We start from the raw sequence: 21,835 nt of genomic DNA, 5'->3' as shown, positions 1-21,835 counted from the left end.
TTAAAACCAAATGATCTAAAAATAGACTCATTTTCATAGAATATTGGCTTTTGATGGATTTTTTTTGTTTCTCATTAACATACAACATGTTTATTTTATGAGTCTTTAATTACTGCCGTCTACTTTTTGTGCTGCTATTATAAGTGGTCGTTCCGTTTATCTCTGATCTTTGCTCTTTTTAATCATCAAACAGTGGAATTTTCCCAAATTAGTGATCGGAAGTCGTTAATTTCCAGAAACACGTGAAAGTTTGGTGTAACGGTAAAAATTTTCATGAAATTTGAAATTTTTGCGTGAAACGAATGAAAATGAAAACTGTCAAAACGCCGGCTCTCCAAGACAGCTGAGAATCGAAATAAAAACATCTTTTCTTAAAATTTTTGTCGTAATTTCATAAAAAATATTCGAAAATGGTGGTGCGCCAATATGACGAGGAGCTTAAATACATCGAACGGATTGACTCGCACTCGTTTCGCATCAAAAAGGGATTCCAGCCGAACATGAATGTGGAAGGTGTCTTTTATGTGAATAAAAATTTGGAGACTCTGATGTTTGATGAGCTCAAAAATGCCTGTAGACCTGGTCAGGCAGGCGGATTTTTGCCAGGTGTCAAACAAATTGCGAATGTAGCTGCTTTACCGGGGATCGTTGGGAGGTAATTTAGTCAAAACTCATTTTTTTTAAATTTCTTGTCAAATAATATTTTTTTTGTAGATCTGTGGGCCTTCCAGATATTCATTCGGGTTACGGATTTGCAATTGGAAACATGGCTGCCTTCGACATGGGAGATCCTAATTCTATTGTGTCACCGGGAGGTGTCGGTTTCGATATAAATTGCGGCGTTCGACTGCTGCGAACAAATCTTATGGAAAAAGATGTGCGTCCGGTGCAAGAACAGCTCGTGCAAAGTTTGTTCGACCACATTCCGGTCGGTGTGGGATCGAAGGGAATTATTCCCATGAACGCTCGTGACTTGGAAGAAGCACTGGAAATGGGAATGGATTGGTCGCTGCGAGAAGGTTATGTGTGGGCGGAAGACAAAGAACATTGCGAGGAATATGGACGAATGTTGAATGCAGATCCGAATAAAGTTAGCATGCGTGCGAAAAAACGAGGACTTCCGCAGCTGGGAACGCTCGGAGCGGGTAATCACTACGCGGAAATTCAAGTTGTCGAGGAAATTTACGACAAATGGGCTGCTTCGAAGATGGGCATCGAACAAAAGGGACAAGTTTGTGTGATGGTGCACTCGGGATCGCGTGGTTTTGGACATCAAGTTGCCACAGATGCTCTTGTGGAGATGGAAAAGGCCATGAAACGCGATTCTATCGAGACAAATGACCGGCAACTCGCATGTGCCCGCATCCGATCGAAGGAAGGACAAGATTACCTCAAAGCGATGGCAGCTGCAGCGAATTTCGCGTGGGTGAATCGCAGTTCGATGACTTTCTTAACGCGACAAGCATTCGCTAAGCAATTTAATTCGACGCCTGATGACTTAGATATGCACGTTATCTATGACGTGTCGCACAATATCGCGAAAATCGAAGAACATATGGTCGATGGACGTCCCAAGCAACTTCTTGTGCATCGAAAAGGAGCCACACGTGCGTTTCCGCCACATCATCCGTTGATTCCCGTGGACTACCAACTCACGGGACAACCAGTTCTTGTTGGCGGAACAATGGGAACTTGCAGTTATGTGTTAACGGGCACGGAAAAAGGCATGGAACAAACTTTCGGATCGACGTGTCACGGAGCAGGACGGGCATTGTCACGTGCAAAGTCACGCAGAAACTTTGATTATCTAGATGTACTGGCGAAAATGCAAGAAAAGGGAATTGCTATTCGTGTTGCTTCACCAAAGTTAGTGATGGAAGAAGCTCCATCGTCGTACAAAAATGTCACAGATGTTGTTGATACGTGCCACGCTGCTGGGATTAGCAAAAAATGTTTCAAATTGGTGCCAATTGGGGTCATTAAAGGATAAGTCCTTATGCATTTTCACACATATTTATTCATTCATTGTTTTTATTACTAAAATTTCCATGCAACAGCGTTTTTTTTTTTATAAAAATACTAAATTCTTAACTTCTATTGTGACGATTTCCGAATCCTCGACGATGATCATCTTTCCAATCGTCCATCGCACGAGCTCTTTCCAGATATTCGGGATCGTCGTTCTCCACTTGGTCTTCCTTTTGTATTTCATCTTGCTCTTCGAGCTCCTTTTCCATTTCGTCTGTCCGATTTTGCAGTGCCAATTGTTGTGCTTTCTTCGTTTGTTCGGGATCCATCCAAATTCCTTCTCGTACACGTTGCTCATAGAACTCTTCGACCGTTAGTGTTGGCAATGACGGATATCCGGCGCCATAGACAGCTTTCTGGACCAAATCCTTCGTGATAATTATCGGTTTTAGAGGTTTTGGAGGGTTGACGTGTTTTGGCTTCATGGCGTGGGCTCCTTCGGGTTCGCGTCTCGCCAAATGTTCGAGAATCGCCTTTTCCTGATCGATTGTGATAAGTTCGTCTTTTGCCTCGATGATGCACGACTGCAAAAGCTTCGAATAAAATTCGCGTTTGACATCGTCGTCGATATGTTCAGCGGAAATTGCGATTTTAAGTTGTTTAATTTGATCGGCGAGTTCCTTCTTTTCGCGATATTTTTGCAATTTTTGTTCTCTCGTCGCTGCCATTTGTTGCAATTGCTCGAATTCGTTTTTCGGTGCGGCACGAGTCACTTCCATGTCACGCGAACTTTCTTCTTCGTACAAACCATACTCGAGGCATCGTTTCAAGAAGTCCCTAAAAAAAGTCAATTTTTTAAAATTTTATAACATTACTGCGATAAAAAATGACTCACTTGTAATAAATTTCCGCAACTTCCACGCATTCCTTTCGATTCCCGCCGCACAATTTAAGATTCAATTGTGCCAGGAAGAAGGGAAGAAGCAAATATCGCAAGTCAGTTGTTGCTATCTCCTCGTGACTTTCGTTCGAGCTGAAAACGCCACAAAGACTCACGAGACGTGTGGCATCTTCGAACAAATGAATGCACTTTTTGATATCCGATTGGAAGGAATCGCTATTTGTGGGGTCCTGACGAACTTCAAAGGAATCATACAAGTGGTAGGCTTCGTCGAAGATGTCGATTAGCTTGCGATCAATTGTGACTTCTTCGGACATTTTTCACGTGATTTTTTATATTTTTTCTTGATTAATTTTATTGAAAATCTTAAAAAACAGCAGCAGAGTAATTTCTAGAAATTAAAAATACCGGATCAAAACAAAACATTTATCACTTGCATTCGTCTCAATTATTCGAGAAACTTGAATTAACGTGGAGGCGAATTTATGTTATTAGGGGCTGACGACTGGTAGTTTGTATTTTCTTAATTTTCCCAAATTTTGTTGCTTTCGTAAACATAAGAAGGCCAATACAAGAATCGGAAACATTTTCGATTTCTTTTAATTTTTTTTAGAAATTCTGAAAATGGAAAAGATCCACAAAATAAAAATTTTTGAAAAAAGTAAATTTGGTCACGTTTTTTTTAATATTTCAAAAGAAAATGTCAAAAATATTTGTATTTTATATTTAAATTTACTTTTCCCCTGTTTCCGAGGGAGGATTTATAAAAAATTTTATAAAATTTTTGATTAAAATTTTTTTGAAAAAATTTAAATTTTAACGAAATCAATACACATTTTTCTTACATTTTAGAACGAAATAAATATAAAATGGAAATTTTTTTTGATTTTTTTGTACTTTGAGATTTAAAAACAATAAAAATAGTCATTTTACATTAAACTTATAAATATTAGAAATAAACTTAAGTTGCTTTAACAACAAATTTTCCAGATGAATTTTTTTTTAGTCACGTGAATTTTTTTTTCTTAAATTTTTATTTTGGGAGTTTTTAAAAATAACTAAAACAAAAATTAATTTAAGATAAACAATTAACGTTTAACATTAAAAACGATTTATTAGTATTAAAAAATAAATAGCATTTAATAATTATTAATATTTTTTTCTCAAGTAGATCTCAATTAAAACAGCAAAAATATTTTTTAAAAATTTCGAATATTATTATTTTGTAATAAAAAGTATTTCAAAAGTTTTTTCTTCTTTTTTTAGAAAAATATTTAAAAAAACAATATTTATTTATGAAAATTTCTTATTATTGCAAATTGAACAAAAAAACCTTTAGTTGAAAATCCCTTCTGTTGCTCCCTCAAAAATTTTCCTTCACATCAAACTTTTTTTTCTCGAATTTTCCATTTTCTCTCCCGCTCTCGCATACTTTTCTCACTCAATACACATTTTCTCGCATTCGTATGAATGGGACACCCACTTTGAGTGAATGGAGCTGCGAGAGCGATTACTTAATTTCTCATATCATTTCACACATTTTGTACCTGCTTTTGCCGTTTAATAAACTTTTATAGAGCCTCTCTAAACAAAACATCAAACACACACTGCCTGCAGTACAGCGCGTAGCAACTACACGCGCTACCACACAACTTTTCCTGCATTTTCATTAAGAATAGTTTCGTCCACTCCAAATAATTTATATGTACATTCTCATTGAAGGTTGTACGCGAATAAAAAAAAAATCTTGTAGAGCGTACGAAACTTGATGAATTTGTTCGGGAGCGAAACGTTAGAAAGCAGCTAATAGATACAGAACAGTCTGTTGGTGTGATTGTGATGGGTTGAATTAAGTTTTTCCTTTTCTTATATATATATAAATATATTTTAATTAACTCTATTATGAAAAAAAAAATAAATAAATAAGTAAAAAAAAAATTAAAAGAAAAAAGTAACGAATAAGTGACAAAAAATAAAGTTTATGAGGAAAAATTAACGTACAGTGGCACAAGTGAGCAACAGAGCAGATACTCTTTTTACCATAAACAGAAAAAATTGTAAATAATGTGAACTCAGGAATTAATCCTTCTTGGAAGAACAAGCGTTGTCCACGAAATCGAGAGCAAGGACATTTTCAGATACAGCTCGAAACCATCATTGAGCTCCTCCGTATGGTTTACTTCAAAAAAAAATCATCTTCGTCTGAAAAATATGGTTTATGATCATGAAAAATTTATACCGTATGTGTGTGTGTGTATGGGAGGACATTTTTTGTTGTGTATGGTGCACGCAATTTTCCTCCTGTGTGTGCGAGTCTCTACACCGAGTCAGTCGCTAGAGAGGCAAACAGTGATTTTTTTAGAATCAAAATAAAAAAAATTTGATTGTGGCGTAATAAAATGGCTGGTGTTGGGGTATGCGCTGTAGTACAAGAGATTTTCCTCTTACTTGTCGCACACACCACAACGACGCTCACGAGAGTTTTCCTCGCATACACAGCACCGACACGCAGGTACAGCGAGACAGCTGTCTCTGCCTACGACGACGGAGGAAATTTTCGGTGTCATATGAGATTTTCATTCAGTATGCCGCTGAGTCCGTTTCTGAGCTTTTATCTTCATTACTCGTCGTCGTCGTCGTCGTTGTTCGATAAATAATTATATACCTCCTCCGACAACCAACAAATAAACAAATTGTACTTATTATTACTTTTCATACGCATCGCATATGAATTGACACAAATACCAGGAAAATCGTCGTCGGGCACACGTCGGGAGGAGTAATGAACAAACCCCAAATTTAAGCAGTGAATTCTAATCAAAAATCGAACAAAAATGAAATCGAAACGAAGTCTTTTACGAAACAAAATGCGAAAAAATTCGTGATTGCTGTCAACAAAAAAGTGTAAATAAACCGAAATTCTCTAGTGATTTAATTTTGTTTCGTGGAATTTAATCACGAAATGCGTAAAAGTGCGTTTTAATCGTCTCCAGTGATCAATCAAACAACAAAATGATGAAAAAATCTAGTTTTCTTGTCTCTAGAGTTCTTTTAAATACTTTTTATGGACAAATTTCGTGAATAAAGCCTAAAATCAAATTGTCGCTTAAGCGAACATCAAAAAATATTCCGTTGTTACCGTAGTTTTCCTTTCTTTTGTTTATTCATCATCCCATAGCAGTAGTAGCAAGTCACTCATTTTCTTCTGAGCAATTTTCTCTCTCTTTCTCAGTTTCTCACTTAATATTTTTTGAAGTGAGAAGTGAGGGAAAATCACACTCGCAACCAAAAAATTTTAAAAATATGACAAAATACAAAAGAAACGAACTAGTTTAGCTTTTTTAATTTAATAAAACGGTTCTTTTTAATATAACGACAAAAAACACGCAATTTTTTTAATCCGTGTGTGTTTCGTCTCTCGTGTGTTTCATTCGTTTTTTTTTAGTTTTTCTTTTTGCTTCGATTTTTAATTTTAATACGTAGTTAATTATTAAGTGCCGAACGACGAAACTAGTTTTCGAGTAATTTTTAGAGAAAAAAAAAGTAAACAATCGAAAAATAATATTTTAAACGAGCTTGCAGTTTTTTTAAGAAAATAAAAAAAAAAGTTTTGAAAGTGTTGAAGAAGAAGTGAGGTAAAGCATGCCATGCGAATGACATTCCCAGAAAAAAAGTAGCTATACTTGGAAGAGTCAATGTACAATTTCAAATTGATTTGAAACTATCAAAATGCCAAATTCTCATTATTTTTGAAATAGTTTTCGGTCTGTGTTGGACGTCGACGTCGTCGTCGTCGTGGTCGGTGTATGAAAAAAAGAGCAGGTCCCATAAAAACATAGCTTAGCCTATTATTAGAAACAACAAAAAAGAAATAATAATGAACAAAAGCACATAGTTAGTCTATAAAAATTATGACTCTACTCTGCAGCACACCGACATGAGCAAAGTATAAAATGTAGAAAGACGACGAGAAATTTGAAGAAAAATAAAAGTTTTTTTTTCGCTGTAGTTCACAACGAACACGGAGGTTGCCAAAAGCAAAAAATTAAAAGACTTCATTGTAATAATAAAATGTTTTAAAACATGTATTCAGCTGCTCGGCTTGCTAGATACTTTTCGCTACTACTACTACGGATGTTGTTGGATGATATGCGATGACTCGTGCTGAAGATGACGAGGGCATGCCGATGAGTAACGGGATATTGAATCTCTTGATATTTTTTTCCATACACCTCGCAGTTCACGAGGTTCATTAAACGTCCTTCGGCTATCAATTTTTCTTGGCAAGAACTGAAAAAGAAGAAATTTACTTTAGAAATCAAAAATTTTGATTGCAATAAAAATAAATCTTGAGAGTTTTTGTAAAAAAAAGAGTAAAAACGAATATTTATTCACTGATTTGTTCAAAATCAAACGTGTTTAGAAATGATACTTTTAAAGTGCGGGAATTCTAGAGTCACGTTCCCGAGAAATTTTTTAACATACAAGATATCTTTTTTTTAGAAAATTAAAAAAAAATTATTTTAACATAACATCATAAAAATAAAAATTTTTACATCAGTTTTCAAATTCTAAAATAATTTTTATATTTCTAACATGATAAAATTCCAGAAAAAATTATTATTCGAAAAAAAAAATTTAAAAATTGCTTAAATTTGTCAAAAACTTATAGTTTATAACAGTTTTATGTTGAAAAAATTAGGCAAAATCATATTCTTAAAAACTTTTCTTTAAAGAAATTACATCAAACAATGAAAAATGTTCAAAACTTCAAAGAATTTATAAAAAAAGAATTAAGTGGACTTTGGATTGATCTGAAACTTATTTTTTTAAAACCATTGATAATTAAATCAGGTGTACAAATATTTAGTTTTGTGTCCTTAAAAAAATGTTTGACAAACTCTTCTTCAAATGCAGTTTAAGAGCCCACAAAAACTTTTTGGACTCTTTGAAGAGCGTTCTAATCGTCAAATCTAAATTTAAATCTTCTAGCTCAACTTTGTCACCTGTCTGGGCTATAAAAATAAACAAAACGAAAAAAAAACTCGCGTCATGTCACAAATTGTTTGTTCGCCGTTATTATTGCCAATTACAAGACGATGATCATCATCATCAGCATCCTCAAATCATGCCCAAGCAAAGAAAACTTGATTGACATTTTTTTTTTGTTTTGCACAACAATTACATTGTAAACACTTCTAAATAACCATCCACAACTTATGAATAGTTTACCCGTTCATTTTCGCTACAAGCCAACATCAGCGAGACAACGAGCGACCGACCGACGTGATTTTTAAAAATATCTTCTACAAATACTATTGAAGAAGATATATTTCTTTCTTTTTTTTTTCGTTTTTGAATGTTAACGAAACACAAACTCTCGCCGCGATTCGTAAGTAGGCGTCTGTCCTTTCATTAGAAAGCCAATAATAATGATGAACTTCATTAAGTAACTTCCAAAGGAACACAAAAATAAAAGAAGCTGCAAAATACATGCAAAGCGAAAAATTCTCACACAATCAAACAGATGGCTATTATTTGAGTCAAAGTTAATGTGAAAAGTGTGTTAATATAGAAGATGATGAAAAATGTGTATTTTATTCTCTTCGTGCGAGAACGACGTCGACGACGACGCGATTCATAAAATAAATGATATTTTTCAGAGTGCGCGAGTGAGCAAGAAATCTAAAATGAAAAGAAATGTATTGAAAAAATTTATTTATTTTTTTCTTATTTTTCTTTGAAACTGAAATAGAATAGCGAAATAAAAATATAATAATAATGTTAAAGTGAACACTACTAAAAAATACAAAAGAAATAAAAAAATACAAGAAAAAATCCTATAAAGTGCATAAATAGAAATGTTCTAATAAAAGAGAAAAGTGTACCGAAAAAAAAAAAATAAATAAATGGAAAAATAAAAAAGCAAAAAAATAACACAACAAATAAATAAGTTGAATCAAGAAAAATCCGTAAAGGAAAATGCATTTTGTGCTTCATGTTAAGCTCCAATTAAAAAAAAGGTAATTATACGAATTTTTTGTATGTCTAGTCGTGTCTAGTCTCATGCTTCTTACAAAGGCGTTTCATAGAAAAAGATTGAAATTGGGTATAAATTTGATCAATTTTGACACGCTGAAAGAGCATCCCAAAAGATTAGAAATTTCTTTTCGATTTGACAGTGGATAATTTAAGACATTTTAAGATAGGATTAATTGATTGATTGTTCTTTATTTTGTCTTGGTTTTCTCAAATGACCATTAAAAGGGAAAACTTGTCATTTAGTTCAATTTTCTGTCTCAAGAGACAATCGATCCATTTAGAGGTAATTGGTTTCTAGTAATGTTCTTAATGGAATTTATTTAATTCAAGGATTTTTTGAGGGTTTCTTGGCGTGGAGAAAAATTAAGGGCTTTATGTTTTTTTTTTAAATTAAAAATTTCTTAGATTCATAAATATTTGAACTAAAATTTTGAATCAGTTTTGAAAAAAAATGTGAAAAAGTTCAAACAGAAATGAGATATTTTTGTTAAAAAAATATGAAAATAATTTAATTTGTAAAATTACATTAAAAAAATTATAAATTTTAGGAAATTTGGAAATTTTTAGATTTTGGAAAATTTCACGGAAAAAATACACTGGAATTTACGTCCTTCCTTAATATCATGGTAAATCACCATCTAAAATTTTCTAAACATGATAATAGTAATCATAAATTAGTCCTTTCATCTTCAATCAAAAATTATTGAATTTTATATAGATTTCGAAAATTAAGCGATATTTTGTTTTTCAGTCAAAATTTAATGTTTGACTTAAATTTAGAAAAAAATTATGTCTTTTCAGGCTCAAAAAAGTTATAAATTTTATTTTCTCTAAAAGTGAATTTTATTTATGATTTTAAGAATAAAAGGAGTCTATCTAAATTTTTTTAGGAATTTTTCATTTCTTGTCAAAAAAAACTGCCTTTAGACGCCCTTCAACTCTGACGATTGTAAACTCAGACCATTCTATTATAAATTCCCCCTTTTTTACATGAAATTTTACTTTCAAAGGTTTTTTCATGTCATTAAACCACACAAAGCATGACTCACCATCGCAATTGTTGATTAAATTAAATTGATTTTTAGTGGCGTTTGTGCTATAAAACAATGCAAAAAATGCTAATCTATTGCATTTTCATTTCATTTTGTGTAATTTTGTGTATTTTACTTTTATTTACTTTTCAATCATTTTTTTTCGTTTCGACTTCACATACAGCAGTCGTCGTCGTTGGTTCAACTCTCACGTAATTCGTTTTTCTGCTCTTTTTTCACTCATTTTCCGCTCAACTCACAGAACACTTTTGCTCAGTTTGTTCGCACAATATTTTCATATTAAAATATATTTGTCGGTCGGTACAACAACAACAACACACTCACACAATACAAACAAAAATAAATATAAAAAAAGAAAAAGTCGAATAAAAAATGAACACTTGTTGGTATTTTGCGGGTGCAAAATATTTTAACATAACAAATTTAGATCGAGTCGCGGTGTGGCTGTGCCGTACAGACGCCACACGAGAAATGTATAATGTTGCGTAAATTTTTATTTGAAGGTATTTGTTATTTTTACTTTTTAGATTTTATTGGCTTTTCCTCTCATTTTCATACGTGTCGTTTTTTTTTATTTTTATTTATTTTTTTTTGATGATGGTTCAAAGATTCTTTCATGAAATTCCAACACCAACGAAATTAGGGCGCGATGGGAGTTTCCTACGACTTACTGCTAAAATGCTCTTGAAAATCTTCGCTTTTTCGTGTGTCAAACAAACAAATACACGCGTGATTTCAAAGAAAATTAGAGGGAACATAAATCACCAGCACGACGAGATTCGTCAATGGAAAAATTGTTGTTAGTGGTCTGGTCTGTTGATCTAGAAATAATAGAAATCGTATGGAAAATTATTTGTATCAAGAAAAATTTAAATTTGGAAGTCAATTACGAATTTTATGGTTTTTTCTTGAAGTTTTAAAAATTTTTACTTAATCATTAAATTTTGATGATTTTTTTATAATTTTTAACTTTTTATAATTTTTCATCTATATTTATAAAACCTGTGAACTTCGTTTCACCCGTCATTATTATTTTTAAACAGTAATTCACCCCAAAACTATGCAATAAACAAAATTTTTAAAATTAATAGATTAAAATTTATAAACAATTAATTTTACAATTAATTAATCCATATTTAGATTTTTTTCTTAATTTTTGAAACTTCGTTCTATTTTTTTGCACTAAACCTTCTCTTAGCTAAGCTTGACATAATACGAAAAATCCCAAAGAGATTTGTGAAACAAAACTAAAGTTATTTCGTTACAAAGGTTATATGGATTTTGAATTTTGATTTTGGAGCGAAATAATTCTAACTTTGCTTTGCGAAACTCTTTGAGTGTGCCAAAAAAAAATAGAAAAATTAGAATGATGTATGGAGAGCTTCTTAGAAAATTAAGAAAATCTCCCAAATATGGGTTGTAAAGTCTATTGCATTCAATTTTTTCGTAGTTTTGCCTTAATTTTATAGTTTTGAAGTGAACTTCCACTTTTGAAAACAACAAAAAATTAACGAGTGAAACGAAGCATACTGGTGACGCTAATAAATCAGATCTATGAATCATTTTTCTCAAAATTCGTAAAAATGCGTTTAAAAAAGTTGTTTTGTTCGATCATCAGTTACGATGAATCTTTCGAGCTTTTCTCGGTAACGCAGCGCGCACACATTTTGTAAAAATTACTCAGCAGTTAATTTTGCGTTTATGAGTAAATAGTAAAAAGTTGTCGAAAAATGCGAATCATCAATGTTAGTCACTGGCACAGCGTTTATTGTAAAGTGTCACATGTGTTGTGCATCTTCTTATTATTTTTACACACACCGACACGCCAATCGATACAAAGGGGCGCCATTTATTTCGAAAAATCATCTCGCGTGTATTTTCGTTTGAGAAACGATCAAATGTGAAAATGGGCCTAAGGCTGCCTTCGCATTCCGAAAATTATTTACTAAAACGATACTCTTAATTTCAAGGTTTACATTTCCGTTTGCACACGGTACGCGCGCGACACAAGAGAAAAAAAAACGTGAAAAATTAAAAAAAAATCTATTTTATTGTATTTTTGACACACAAAAATTTTCTCCAATGTTACGCGACTTTTTACACGTTGCACATCCACACACACACTTGACTTTTCAAATTCATTATCATCATCATCATTAGTTTGACAGTGTTTAAAAAACGAAAAAAAAACAGATGGTAGAGTTGTAGGTCGTTACGAAAGAAGCGATTTGGACTCAACTGTTCATATTATTGCGTGTAACTTCACGATTGACACAAAATGAAACGGTGGAATCGGACACTGGGGAGTAAGAGAATTATTGACGAGTCTCTCAAACTTGCGGCTCACATGCAACCGTTATTTTATTGTTTTGCAAATTCATTCATAATTTATGGTGGAGGAACATTCGGCCATTTAGTAATTAAAGGATGTGTGTGCAGGACGATTTTTCGTATTTGCATTTTCTGTTTACTTGTCCTAGTTATGATTTCCTCTGGAAACTTGTAGTTGGAGCTCGTTTCTGCACTACCGACAAGTAAAATAAGTGAAAAGTAATTAAAAAATTCACCAGAATTGTTTGTTTTCTGATTTTGTGGAGTCATTTTTCACAACTTTACACAATTTTTACTTTAAAATTAAAATTAGTTTTTGTGATATTATTTTGGAAAATTATAAAAACGTCAAAATTAAATTAATTTTTAAGAACATCTGAATTTTTTCATGTGACATTTTAATACTGAAATTTTATTGATCTGATCTAAAAATTGTCGTAAATTCATCAAAAATTCGATCAGATCAAATCAAAACATTCTCAATAGTTTTGTTGTCTAAATTTTTAAAGATTTTTTTTATTTTATTAATTTTTGATAACAAAAAAGTTTTTGAAGTATAATTATAATTATCATTAAAAAAAATTACAAAATTATCAAATTATCGATCTCAAAATTCTTCAAAAAAATATTTACTTTATTTTTTTTTCATCCAAAATTTTTTAATTTAATTTTTTTTTTGTGTCAAAATAATTAAAAACTTCAAAATTATATTCAAAAGATATTAATATGCAGTAAATTTTTGAAATATAATTTTCTGATGACATTTGTCTGTTTAATTGATCGATAATTTTTTGTTTTGTGTTGCATCAGACTCCTAATTGCGCTCCAAGTTGAACTCTGGCATGACACGTAATCTCATTTACCCCATTTTTTTTACATCGAATCTAAATGAAATTTAGGTAGTAATCCACTTTAATAGACTTAGGAATAAAAAATAAAGTATTAAGTGTAGGTAGGGCAACATTTTTATTGGATTATGAAACGTCGATGATGCGGGGACTAAGCACGTGGCTCCTTTTGATTGGATTTTTAAAACTTTGTTTATTAACAAAAGCCTTTTAATGTTATTTCTTTCACTTTTTTTGCATTACGCAGAAGCAACATCACCACTACAACAAATATTTCTACAACAAGAATTGGCAAACGAAAATCCTGTGGAATAATTCATCGATAATAATTAGTTGTCCAGCAAGAAATAGAGAAAATAACATCGTCGCTTCGTCGAGAAACTCTAAAAAATTTCTCTTAGAAAATTCAACAAAAAATTAAAAAGACAAAATGCAACAAAATTCAACGGAAAGTGCACAGCATCAATACGAGGGAGCGACAGATGGAGCACCGTTGTCGCCGGGCGCTCACATCGGGCAAGTGCATGCGGGCGGCAAGACGACAGTAACGGGTGGCCGGTTCGACTTTGAGGACGGCGGAACATACTGCGGCGGATGGGAAGACAGCAAGGCGCACGGACATGGCGTGTGTACCGGTCCAAAGAATCAGGGAGCGTATTCGGGTGCGTGGCATTACGGTTTTGAGGTTTCAGGCGTTTATGTGTGGCCGAGGTAAGTTTTTGTTTTGCTACGAGTAAGAATTTGAAGAAACATTTGTGAGATTTTATACAAAAAGTGATGTTCGTTCACTAGTAGTGATGGTAAAATTTTGCGTTAAAAATAGATTTTTTTTTGAAATAAAAATAACCACCGAAAACTACAACAAAAGAAAAGAAAAGAACAATTTGCAGCAACTTTGTGATATTTTCGTGTCGCGCAAAGTGATTTTCATATCCTTAACACCTAATTTTGCCTCTGTTTCGTTTCAGTGGATCTTCGTTTGAAGGTCAATGGCAGAACGGCAAACGGCATGGATTGGGCGTTGAAACACGTGGTCGATGGGTGTATCGGGGTGAATGGACACAAGGCTACAAAGGACGCTACGGTGTTCGACAAAGTGCTACTTCAACTGCCAAATATGAAGGCACTTGGGCAAATGGTCTCCAAGATGGTTATGGCTCCGAAACGTATGCTGATGGAGGTAAGCATAATTAAAATGAAACCCTTTTGTTGCGTTTGAAAGAATGACAAAAGGGTTTCATTTATTATATAGAATAAACCGACCGACCGACAAAACATGACACGACATGAAAAAAGAGACGAAAGGAAAGAGAAAATTGCTAACGAGTGCACTTTTCACAAATTGACCTTCAAACAAGTACTATTTTTTTACTGTAATTGCACATCCACTCATCTTATCTTCTGTTGCTTTGTAATTCCCTCGTAATTGATTAGGCACGTACCAAGGACAGTGGATGCGCGGAATGCGTCACGGCTATGGTGTTCGTCAATCAGCCCCCTTCGGACTTGCGTCCCGCTTTCGACCGAAAAATCGCGGCTCCATGACGTCGTTACGCAGCAACGACGGAGCTAGCAGTGTTGCTGCACCGACGCCCGACCCAGCGGAAAAGCGTACACACCGCATCGACGATGCCCGAGGTGGTTTCGTGCTGAAGGCACGAAGCGACGATCCACCGCCACGTAGAAATAGCTTAGTAGAAAAGACAAGAAAAGGACTGCTATCTGTGAGTAGACACTTTTTAACTGTTAATAAAATAATTTGTATTTGACCACCTACGAAACGGTGTCCAAAAAAGAAATCAAAAACTAACAACCACTTGTTTGTCCGTCATCTGAAGGGATTAAAGATAAGGAAACAAAAGAGTACGGGCGAGTTGGAAAAGAAGGGCATGTCAGGCAGCATCAGATCGACTGCGTCATCGGCCTCTTGGATCAGCACGGAGTCCTCACTGTCGAACATGACAAACAAGTAAGCTTAAATCCAAAAACTCATCGAAACTCAACTAAATGGCGTTATCTTTGCAGATCACTGTATACAGACTCGAATGCAAGTTTTGTGGTGGAAGACGAGCAATTGGACGGAAGTGTGACTGAAACGTACATGGGTGAGTGGAAAAACGACAAACGATGTGGTTATGGCATTTCTGAGCGAAGTGATGGACTGAGGTGAGTGTAGAAAAATCGGAAATTTAAATTGATTATTAATAAATTTCGTCGCAGGTACGAAGGTGAATGGTTTGGCAACAAAAAATACGGATACGGTGTGACGACATTCAGAGACGGCACGAAGGAAGAGGGCAAATACAAGAACAACATTTTGATCACGAGTCAAAAGAAGAAGCATTTGTTTCTGATACGATCCTCAAAGTTCCGCGAGCGTATTGACGCTGCCGTAAATTCGGCGCAACGTGCGTCGAAATATGCGTTACAAAAGGCCGACATTGCCATCTCACGAACCGCAACCTCGCGTGGCAAAGCAGAATCTGCTGACTTAGCGGCGGATCATGCACGGGTAGACTCAGACGTAGCGATAGCGACAGCACGCGAATTTGCGGCGGACTTCAAGCCGGCGCTGCTCGAACGTTTTGAACGAATACGAATACGAGATAGATTTAGGACGACGGCGGGTGCGGGAGACCCGGACATTGGCAAGACCAACTTGTCGCAATTCAATCAGCCGATGATGGATCAGAAGTACGGTGGTGGAGGAGGGCCAAATAACGCCAACAACAACCAGTCAATGCCAAATCACAATAACATGATCAAATCTGAGGTGCACACGCAACTTCAGCAGCCGCAACAACAGGGATTGCCATCGTCGTTGAACAACACCCCAAACAGACGTCCATCGTTGCAGAAACAACAAAATCTACTTTCCCCACCAAATATTCCTTACAATACGCAACAAAACTATAACAATTCCCCCGTAGATTATAATCAACCGTCAAGTCAATTTGCGCAGCCTCAGCCACCGGGTGGCGGCATGTACTCGACAACGACGCCGCAACATCAGCAGAATAACATTAGTTTTGTAGATCAACAACAACAACAACAATCATACAACAATCACAATCAAATTCATCAGCAACAATCAATACATCAACAAGATTACAATCCATACGGTAACGGTTTTGCGCAGCAGTCTCAACAGCAGTTGCTGCAGCAGCAGCAGCAGCAACAACAGCAACAGAATTCGCCGATGCACCAGTATGCGGGGGCTGGGGAGCGTCCTGGCGCCGCGACAATTCGTCGTAACTCGCGCATGGTTTCAGACAGCGGTCGACCTCTAATCGGCTCCATCAGTCAGTCGTCCATCGATTACTTTGATCACTACAAACGACCACCGAGTCGGGACTCGTCGATAGATCGTTATACGCGTGCTGCCAGTCGACTTGGGGGTTCACGAGCACCATCCGTCGACCGTTCCAACATCCAAACGACAACAGCGACGTTACACACGCCACGCGAATCCTCGGTTGGGCTGACAGATGCGACAACGCCACCCGATCGTAGTGCACGTGCCGGTTCACAATTTCGCGGTACAACGCCAGTGCCTTCAAACGTAAACGGATCTGTGCCATCGGGATATGGATCGCGTGCGGGAACACCGTCGTTCGGACAAAACGTCATGTCAAGTCCGACGCCACAACAGCCCTTCGAGGATGTCATCTTGCGACAACGAACACTCGGGCAGGACATTATTCCGTCACTTAATCAACCGAAACGCACGGAAAGTCTGTACTTGGGATCAATAAAGGCACCGCCAGCACCTGCGCCAACCCGAATGATGGGTGGAGGCGGAGGCGGTGGCGGCGGCGGAGGAGGCGGCCGAGGAAGAGGAATCAAGGTAAGTTCTTTATTTTTCTTTTAAATTCTTTGATACCACCCACCAAGTTGCAAGAAAACTTCAAAGATTCCATATCAATCGCACTTCATCCACCAATAAAATGGCAGTAAATACGACAACGTTACTTTCTAAAATAATAGAGAGACAAAAAATGAATGATTGTACATGTGTGAGGTAACATACGGTGAAAATGGGGCTAAAAATATCACAAAATATATTTTCAATGAGTTTTCCTCACATACACGCACACACACACACACGACGACACAATGAAACAATCAACCAGGCGTCTCCCCGCTTAACAACTGTCACCTATCTGTGGCAATTGTACCTCGAATCTGAACGACGACGTGAGAAAATTATTTGTTGTTTTTATTATAAGAGATAGATATCGCGTTGTCCCACTCAAAAAATTCGAACATTTTCTCTCGACGAATTTTTTTCGTGAATCGTAAATCTCTTGTAGTCTTTCATTGCATCTCATTTTGAACAAATCATCTTTCAATATAATAATTCTCCTTTATTTTTCTGTTTGCGCCCGAGACAAGCTGTAAATAAATTAAAAGTGAAGTGCAATTATTACTTTTTTTTTTCATAAATACTCTTGGCAAAAATTTTACAAATTCATACATTTTTATCGGTTTTATCGTAAAAAAAACTTTATTTAACGATTGATTAACGACATACCGGATACGAAAGTTAGACTCCATAAATTTTAATGTTGCAACAGATGTTCAGCCATTCGTTGTGCGTGAAGGCGCCCGGTTTTTTTTTTCGATAATTCAACAATTGCAACGTTGTTTACTCAAAAAGTAGCTCGTGAACTCATAAAAATACAACAACAACGAGAACAATTAATGGATGACGGCACCGAAATATTTGCTAGATAAATCCGTCGTCTGCGTTTTTACTCGAGAAATATTTTTTATATTCGAAAAACTAAAGAAATCAAAAGAAAAAAATGCCAAAAACACAAAAATAGACACAGCGAAACCTGTTAGATAGTTATGTGATGTACATGTAGAAAAAAAAACAAACAACACAAAAGAATTCACACATGCTGATGAATTTTAATTGAGAATCTAATGACTTTTGACTCTCTAGACTCAATTTTCGGGGTTTATTTTTTCTAGAAAAGGGGATTTTTACTCCAATTCCATTAATTAGCGTGAAATTTAATGAGCTCAATTAGGGAAATGTGATAAAAATTGCTGAACATCTGTCCATTCATGCAACTCTCTTTGATGTTTTTTCTCGATCTTGGATTTCGATACGAAGATTGAACATCATTGGCACTTTACCTCGTCGCGTCGTCATCGGCATTGCTCATCTAACATTCATACCACTCGTTGTATGTATATTGTAAAATTGCCAAAAAATATTTTCCCAGAAGAGCGTCCGTTGTCATTACTAATGTGAGAAAAATATCATTTTAGAGACTCGTGTCAAGTATGTTTTAATTGAAAACTCTCGGGAGACTCTTAAGATGATTTGATTGGATATTTTATAAATAAAAGAGAAAGATATTGACAGTTATTGCAAAATTATTAGAGACTCGTGTGTAATAAGTGCCTTTTCTTGCAGTAATAAATAAATAAATCGTAATAATAGAAATTAAACCAAGTCAAGTGAACAGAAAATGTAATAATTTTTTTTTCGTATGTTTGGATTACTCAAGTTTAATTTTTTTTTTCGTAACAATTTCCAATATAAATAAAGGATGCGGTGGTATCAAGAAGAAGACGACGAAGATGATCTCATGTTTTCGCCAGCTCTCTTAGCGAGACGTGCTTCCGAGAGTTGGATCGAAAGTCCTCCTGTAGAGGTTGTCGCGCGCTCTCCTAAAATTTCCTTTATATTTAATTCAATTTTTTACCTTTTTTCACAGAATGTTCCAGTTAACGTCACACTTCAGCGAAAGAAGTCGCTTCCGGATGTGCAACAACTTCCCTACAGCACTGGCATGATGAGTCGCGAGGAGGTATCGGCGCTCGGATCGGCACGCAGAGAGGAAGTCCGCAGAAGAATAGATGAATCGGAGAGATTACGAGCCAACCCATTACTGTATCTTGTCAGTCCACAAGTAAAGGTAAGAAATTCATCCAATTCTCTTGAAAATTCTTGAAAAAAAAAAATAAATTTTTAATACTTTTGATTGAAATTTGGAAAAACCCTTGCTTGAAAATTGAATTTCCCTCTTGCTTGAGTTCAACATTGATCATGAACTTTACTTTTATGACCTTTTATCAACAATTTACGTCAAACCATCAACGTTAACTTTTGTTTTTTACAACTACTCTGTGTTGTTGCTTCTAACAAATCAATAATAAATGCACTTTTCTCAATATATATCAATAGAGAGACATTTAGGTACGTTAGTTTTTTTAATTCACGATGTCTTATGATGTCTTAGATGTGCGATAAAAAATATTAGCTTCAAATTGATGAAAACAAGCATGTCAAAAATTAAGCAGTGCTTCTATTGGTGTTTATTGTTGTTTGAGTGTTCCTTTACTAATGCAACTCTTTTTGGTTAGGGCATAAAAAATTACAATTAAAATTTATGCTATCATCAAATTTGATGTTCCTAGAATTTCTAACAGAATCTACTTGAAATCAGAGAAAAAAAATCAATTTTTTGATATTTAAAAAAAATAATTTATAAGTCTATTTAATAGTTTTTATTGAAAAATTCACATAAAATTCCAATTTTATTTTTAAAACTATTCTATAGACTTATCCCTTTAAAATTAATACATCGGAAGTGCACTGCTTTGTTAAAAAACTTCAAATTCAAATCTTGAAACTGGAAAAAACATGTTAGGTGTTTGTTGATTTATGTTTTCTTTTGGTTGTTTCCTTTCTTCATGACTTTCTGCAAATTTCTGTAAGAAACTTGAACTAATTCTCCTTTATATATTTTTTTTCATCACAGGATTGGTTTTCGCGCCAACAACTCGTCTTGTTGGTGCTGATAATTAATGTAGTTTTTGCAATAATGTTCATCAAAATGCTCACATAGCATCCACCTAAGTCACGGCATATTGACAGCCAGTATCGAAATAGTTTGACCACTCCGAAGGAGAAAAGGAACAACATGAGCTGTAATAATAAGGATAACAGTAATAATATACATGAATTTCCTACACATTTTCAACATTTATTAATTTTTTAAAAAACCATTTTTAATTTTTTGTATTAATATATTTTTTTCTTTTCACATAAACACTCTTACACGAAAAACAAAACACACACGAACACACTTTTTAATTAAATTGTATGACAAAAAATCATTATCGGCCTATTATGAACAGAGAAAAAAAATTTAAAATGTGTAAGAAATGTCGAATCTTTTATTTTATTACGTTATACAATTTAATTTTACACACAACATACATACAATTTATCGCATTGTATCATTGATTGGATATTTATTAAATAAATAACACTACAAATCAATGAAATAATAATAAAAAAAAATATTTGAAAAGACGATTTAAAAACTGAACATTATTTATAAGAAAACTATTTAATGATAAAAAATAAAAATAATCCTTTACTATTGTAAGTTTTCCCTCTCTATCTCTCCGTTATCTTCCTGCATCATCTTTTCTTCGTCTTCTGTATTAATTCTCAATACGTCTGAATTTCAAGACAAGGCAAAAAATAAAGGAAGTTAACTCAAATAATTATGTAATGTGTCAAAAAAAAAAACAAATGTAATATGAAGTCGATGTCCAAAGCTCCCTTTTTACATCTTTTTAATTTATTTTTAAATAATTTTTGTGAAAGTGAATATACTTTTGATAAAAAAAGAAATCATGAAAATTGTGGGAAAAATTAAATAAATAAAAATATAAAAAAAAAATAATTTGTAACCGGTCAAGCTTCATTTACGGAACTTTTGTACCGGTCTTTTTTATTGATTACAAATTTATTGTCAAACAATGATGATGATGATAAACATTAGAACTAAATATTTATATATACTTAACAATAATAAATATTAAAAACCATTTTTAAAACTTTTAGCAGGAATTTTTGAATGAAAGTAAAAAAAAATAAAATAAAATAATCATCCTCTGTAGTAAATATTTTCACTGAATACTGAATTGAATACAAATGTAATAATAATATTAAAATAATTAAAAATACAAGCCTTTAATATGTACTATTTTGTCTCATATTTCAGTTCCATATTTTACAAATTTTTAATATTAGCCAAAAATAGATGAAAAAAATCAAACCAAAAATATTGACATGAGCCAAAGTAAAAAAAGAAGTCAAACAAGTACCTTTAATTGTCCAAGTAAAGAAAAAATGTAGATTTTTAGAAAAGAAACATCTTAGGAAAAATAAATATTAAAAATGGATTTTAAACAAAATGAAATTGTTAAAAAAACCAACTAAGAAAAGAGCTAACACTTAAGAATTTAATACAAAAGCAGCTGGTAGCATGAACCAAATGTTAATAAAAATACACAAAATTTCAAAAGTCAATCAAAAAGAATATTTGGAAAATAAAATGTTTATCATACACACAATTTAACAAAATTATATATTATAAAAAAGTGCTACTTAAAAAAAATGACTTTGAAACATTTTTAATTATTATTACAAAGAAAATGTGGAATAAATTTAAGAAAATCTACGTTTTATCGCGTCTAAACACGTATTTCTATACTTAGTTAAATTCATGAAACGGCGAAACTAAAGTTCTAAAACTAAAACAAAGAAATGATAGAAAATAGAAAGAATGTTAACTCATTAGAAAACAAAAAAAAAATATGTAGATAGGGAAAATTGGAATAAAATTTTCGTTTTAAAATTAAACTTAATTACTTAA

The 21,835-nt window shown here is 33.8% G+C and overlaps 3 protein-coding genes across 5 annotated transcripts; 2 read left to right on the top strand and 1 right to left on the bottom strand.

Moving 5' to 3' along the window:
* Positions 1 to 327: 327 nt before the first annotated feature.
* Positions 328 to 2,123, top strand: LOC134830734 (RNA-splicing ligase RtcB homolog 1). The gene is made up of 2 exons (XM_063844302.1): positions 328 to 655; positions 715 to 2,123. Exons 1-2 carry the CDS (start codon positions 411 to 413, stop codon positions 1,988 to 1,990), a joined length of 1,521 nt encoding a protein of 506 aa, XP_063700372.1. The 5' UTR covers positions 328 to 410; the 3' UTR covers positions 1,991 to 2,123.
* LOC134830735 (immunoglobulin-binding protein 1) lies at positions 2,004 to 3,272 on the bottom strand. The gene is made up of 2 exons (XM_063844303.1): positions 2,864 to 3,272; positions 2,004 to 2,805 (listed from the first exon to the last, which is right to left on the bottom strand). Exons 1-2 carry the CDS (start codon positions 3,184 to 3,186, stop codon positions 2,088 to 2,090), a joined length of 1,041 nt encoding a protein of 346 aa, XP_063700373.1. The 5' UTR covers positions 3,187 to 3,272; the 3' UTR covers positions 2,004 to 2,087.
* A 2,463-nt stretch (positions 3,273 to 5,735) lies between these two features.
* LOC134829817 (uncharacterized) lies at positions 5,736 to 20,432 on the top strand. 3 transcript variants are annotated; one of them, XM_063843090.1, is made up of 10 exons: positions 5,736 to 5,773; positions 8,625 to 8,892; positions 13,390 to 13,853; positions 14,111 to 14,322; positions 14,577 to 14,866; positions 14,990 to 15,111; positions 15,168 to 15,308; positions 15,363 to 16,989; positions 18,878 to 19,078; positions 19,925 to 20,432. In XM_063843090.1, the coding sequence occupies exons 3-10, from the start codon at positions 13,573 to 13,575 to the stop codon at positions 20,009 to 20,011; spliced, it is 2,961 nt and encodes a 986-aa protein (XP_063699160.1). In that variant the 5' UTR covers positions 5,736 to 5,773; positions 8,625 to 8,892; positions 13,390 to 13,572; the 3' UTR covers positions 20,012 to 20,432. The 3 variants fall into 3 exon arrangements, with proteins under 3 accessions (XP_063699160.1, XP_063699158.1, XP_063699159.1); XM_063843088.1 differs by having other exon boundaries at positions 14,981 to 15,111; XM_063843089.1 differs by lacking the exon at positions 5,736 to 5,773 and adding an exon at positions 6,488 to 6,504 and having other exon boundaries at positions 14,981 to 15,111.
* The last annotated feature ends 1,403 nt before the right edge of the window (positions 20,433 to 21,835 follow it).

This window comes from Culicoides brevitarsis, chromosome 2 (genome assembly GCF_036172545.1).
Source record: "Culicoides brevitarsis isolate CSIRO-B50_1 chromosome 2, AGI_CSIRO_Cbre_v1, whole genome shotgun sequence".
In the NCBI taxonomy this organism is placed as follows: domain Eukaryota; kingdom Metazoa; phylum Arthropoda; class Insecta; order Diptera; family Ceratopogonidae; genus Culicoides; species Culicoides brevitarsis.
Note: the sequence above shows the minus strand (reverse complement) of the source record. Positions and strands in the feature narration are given on the sequence as shown.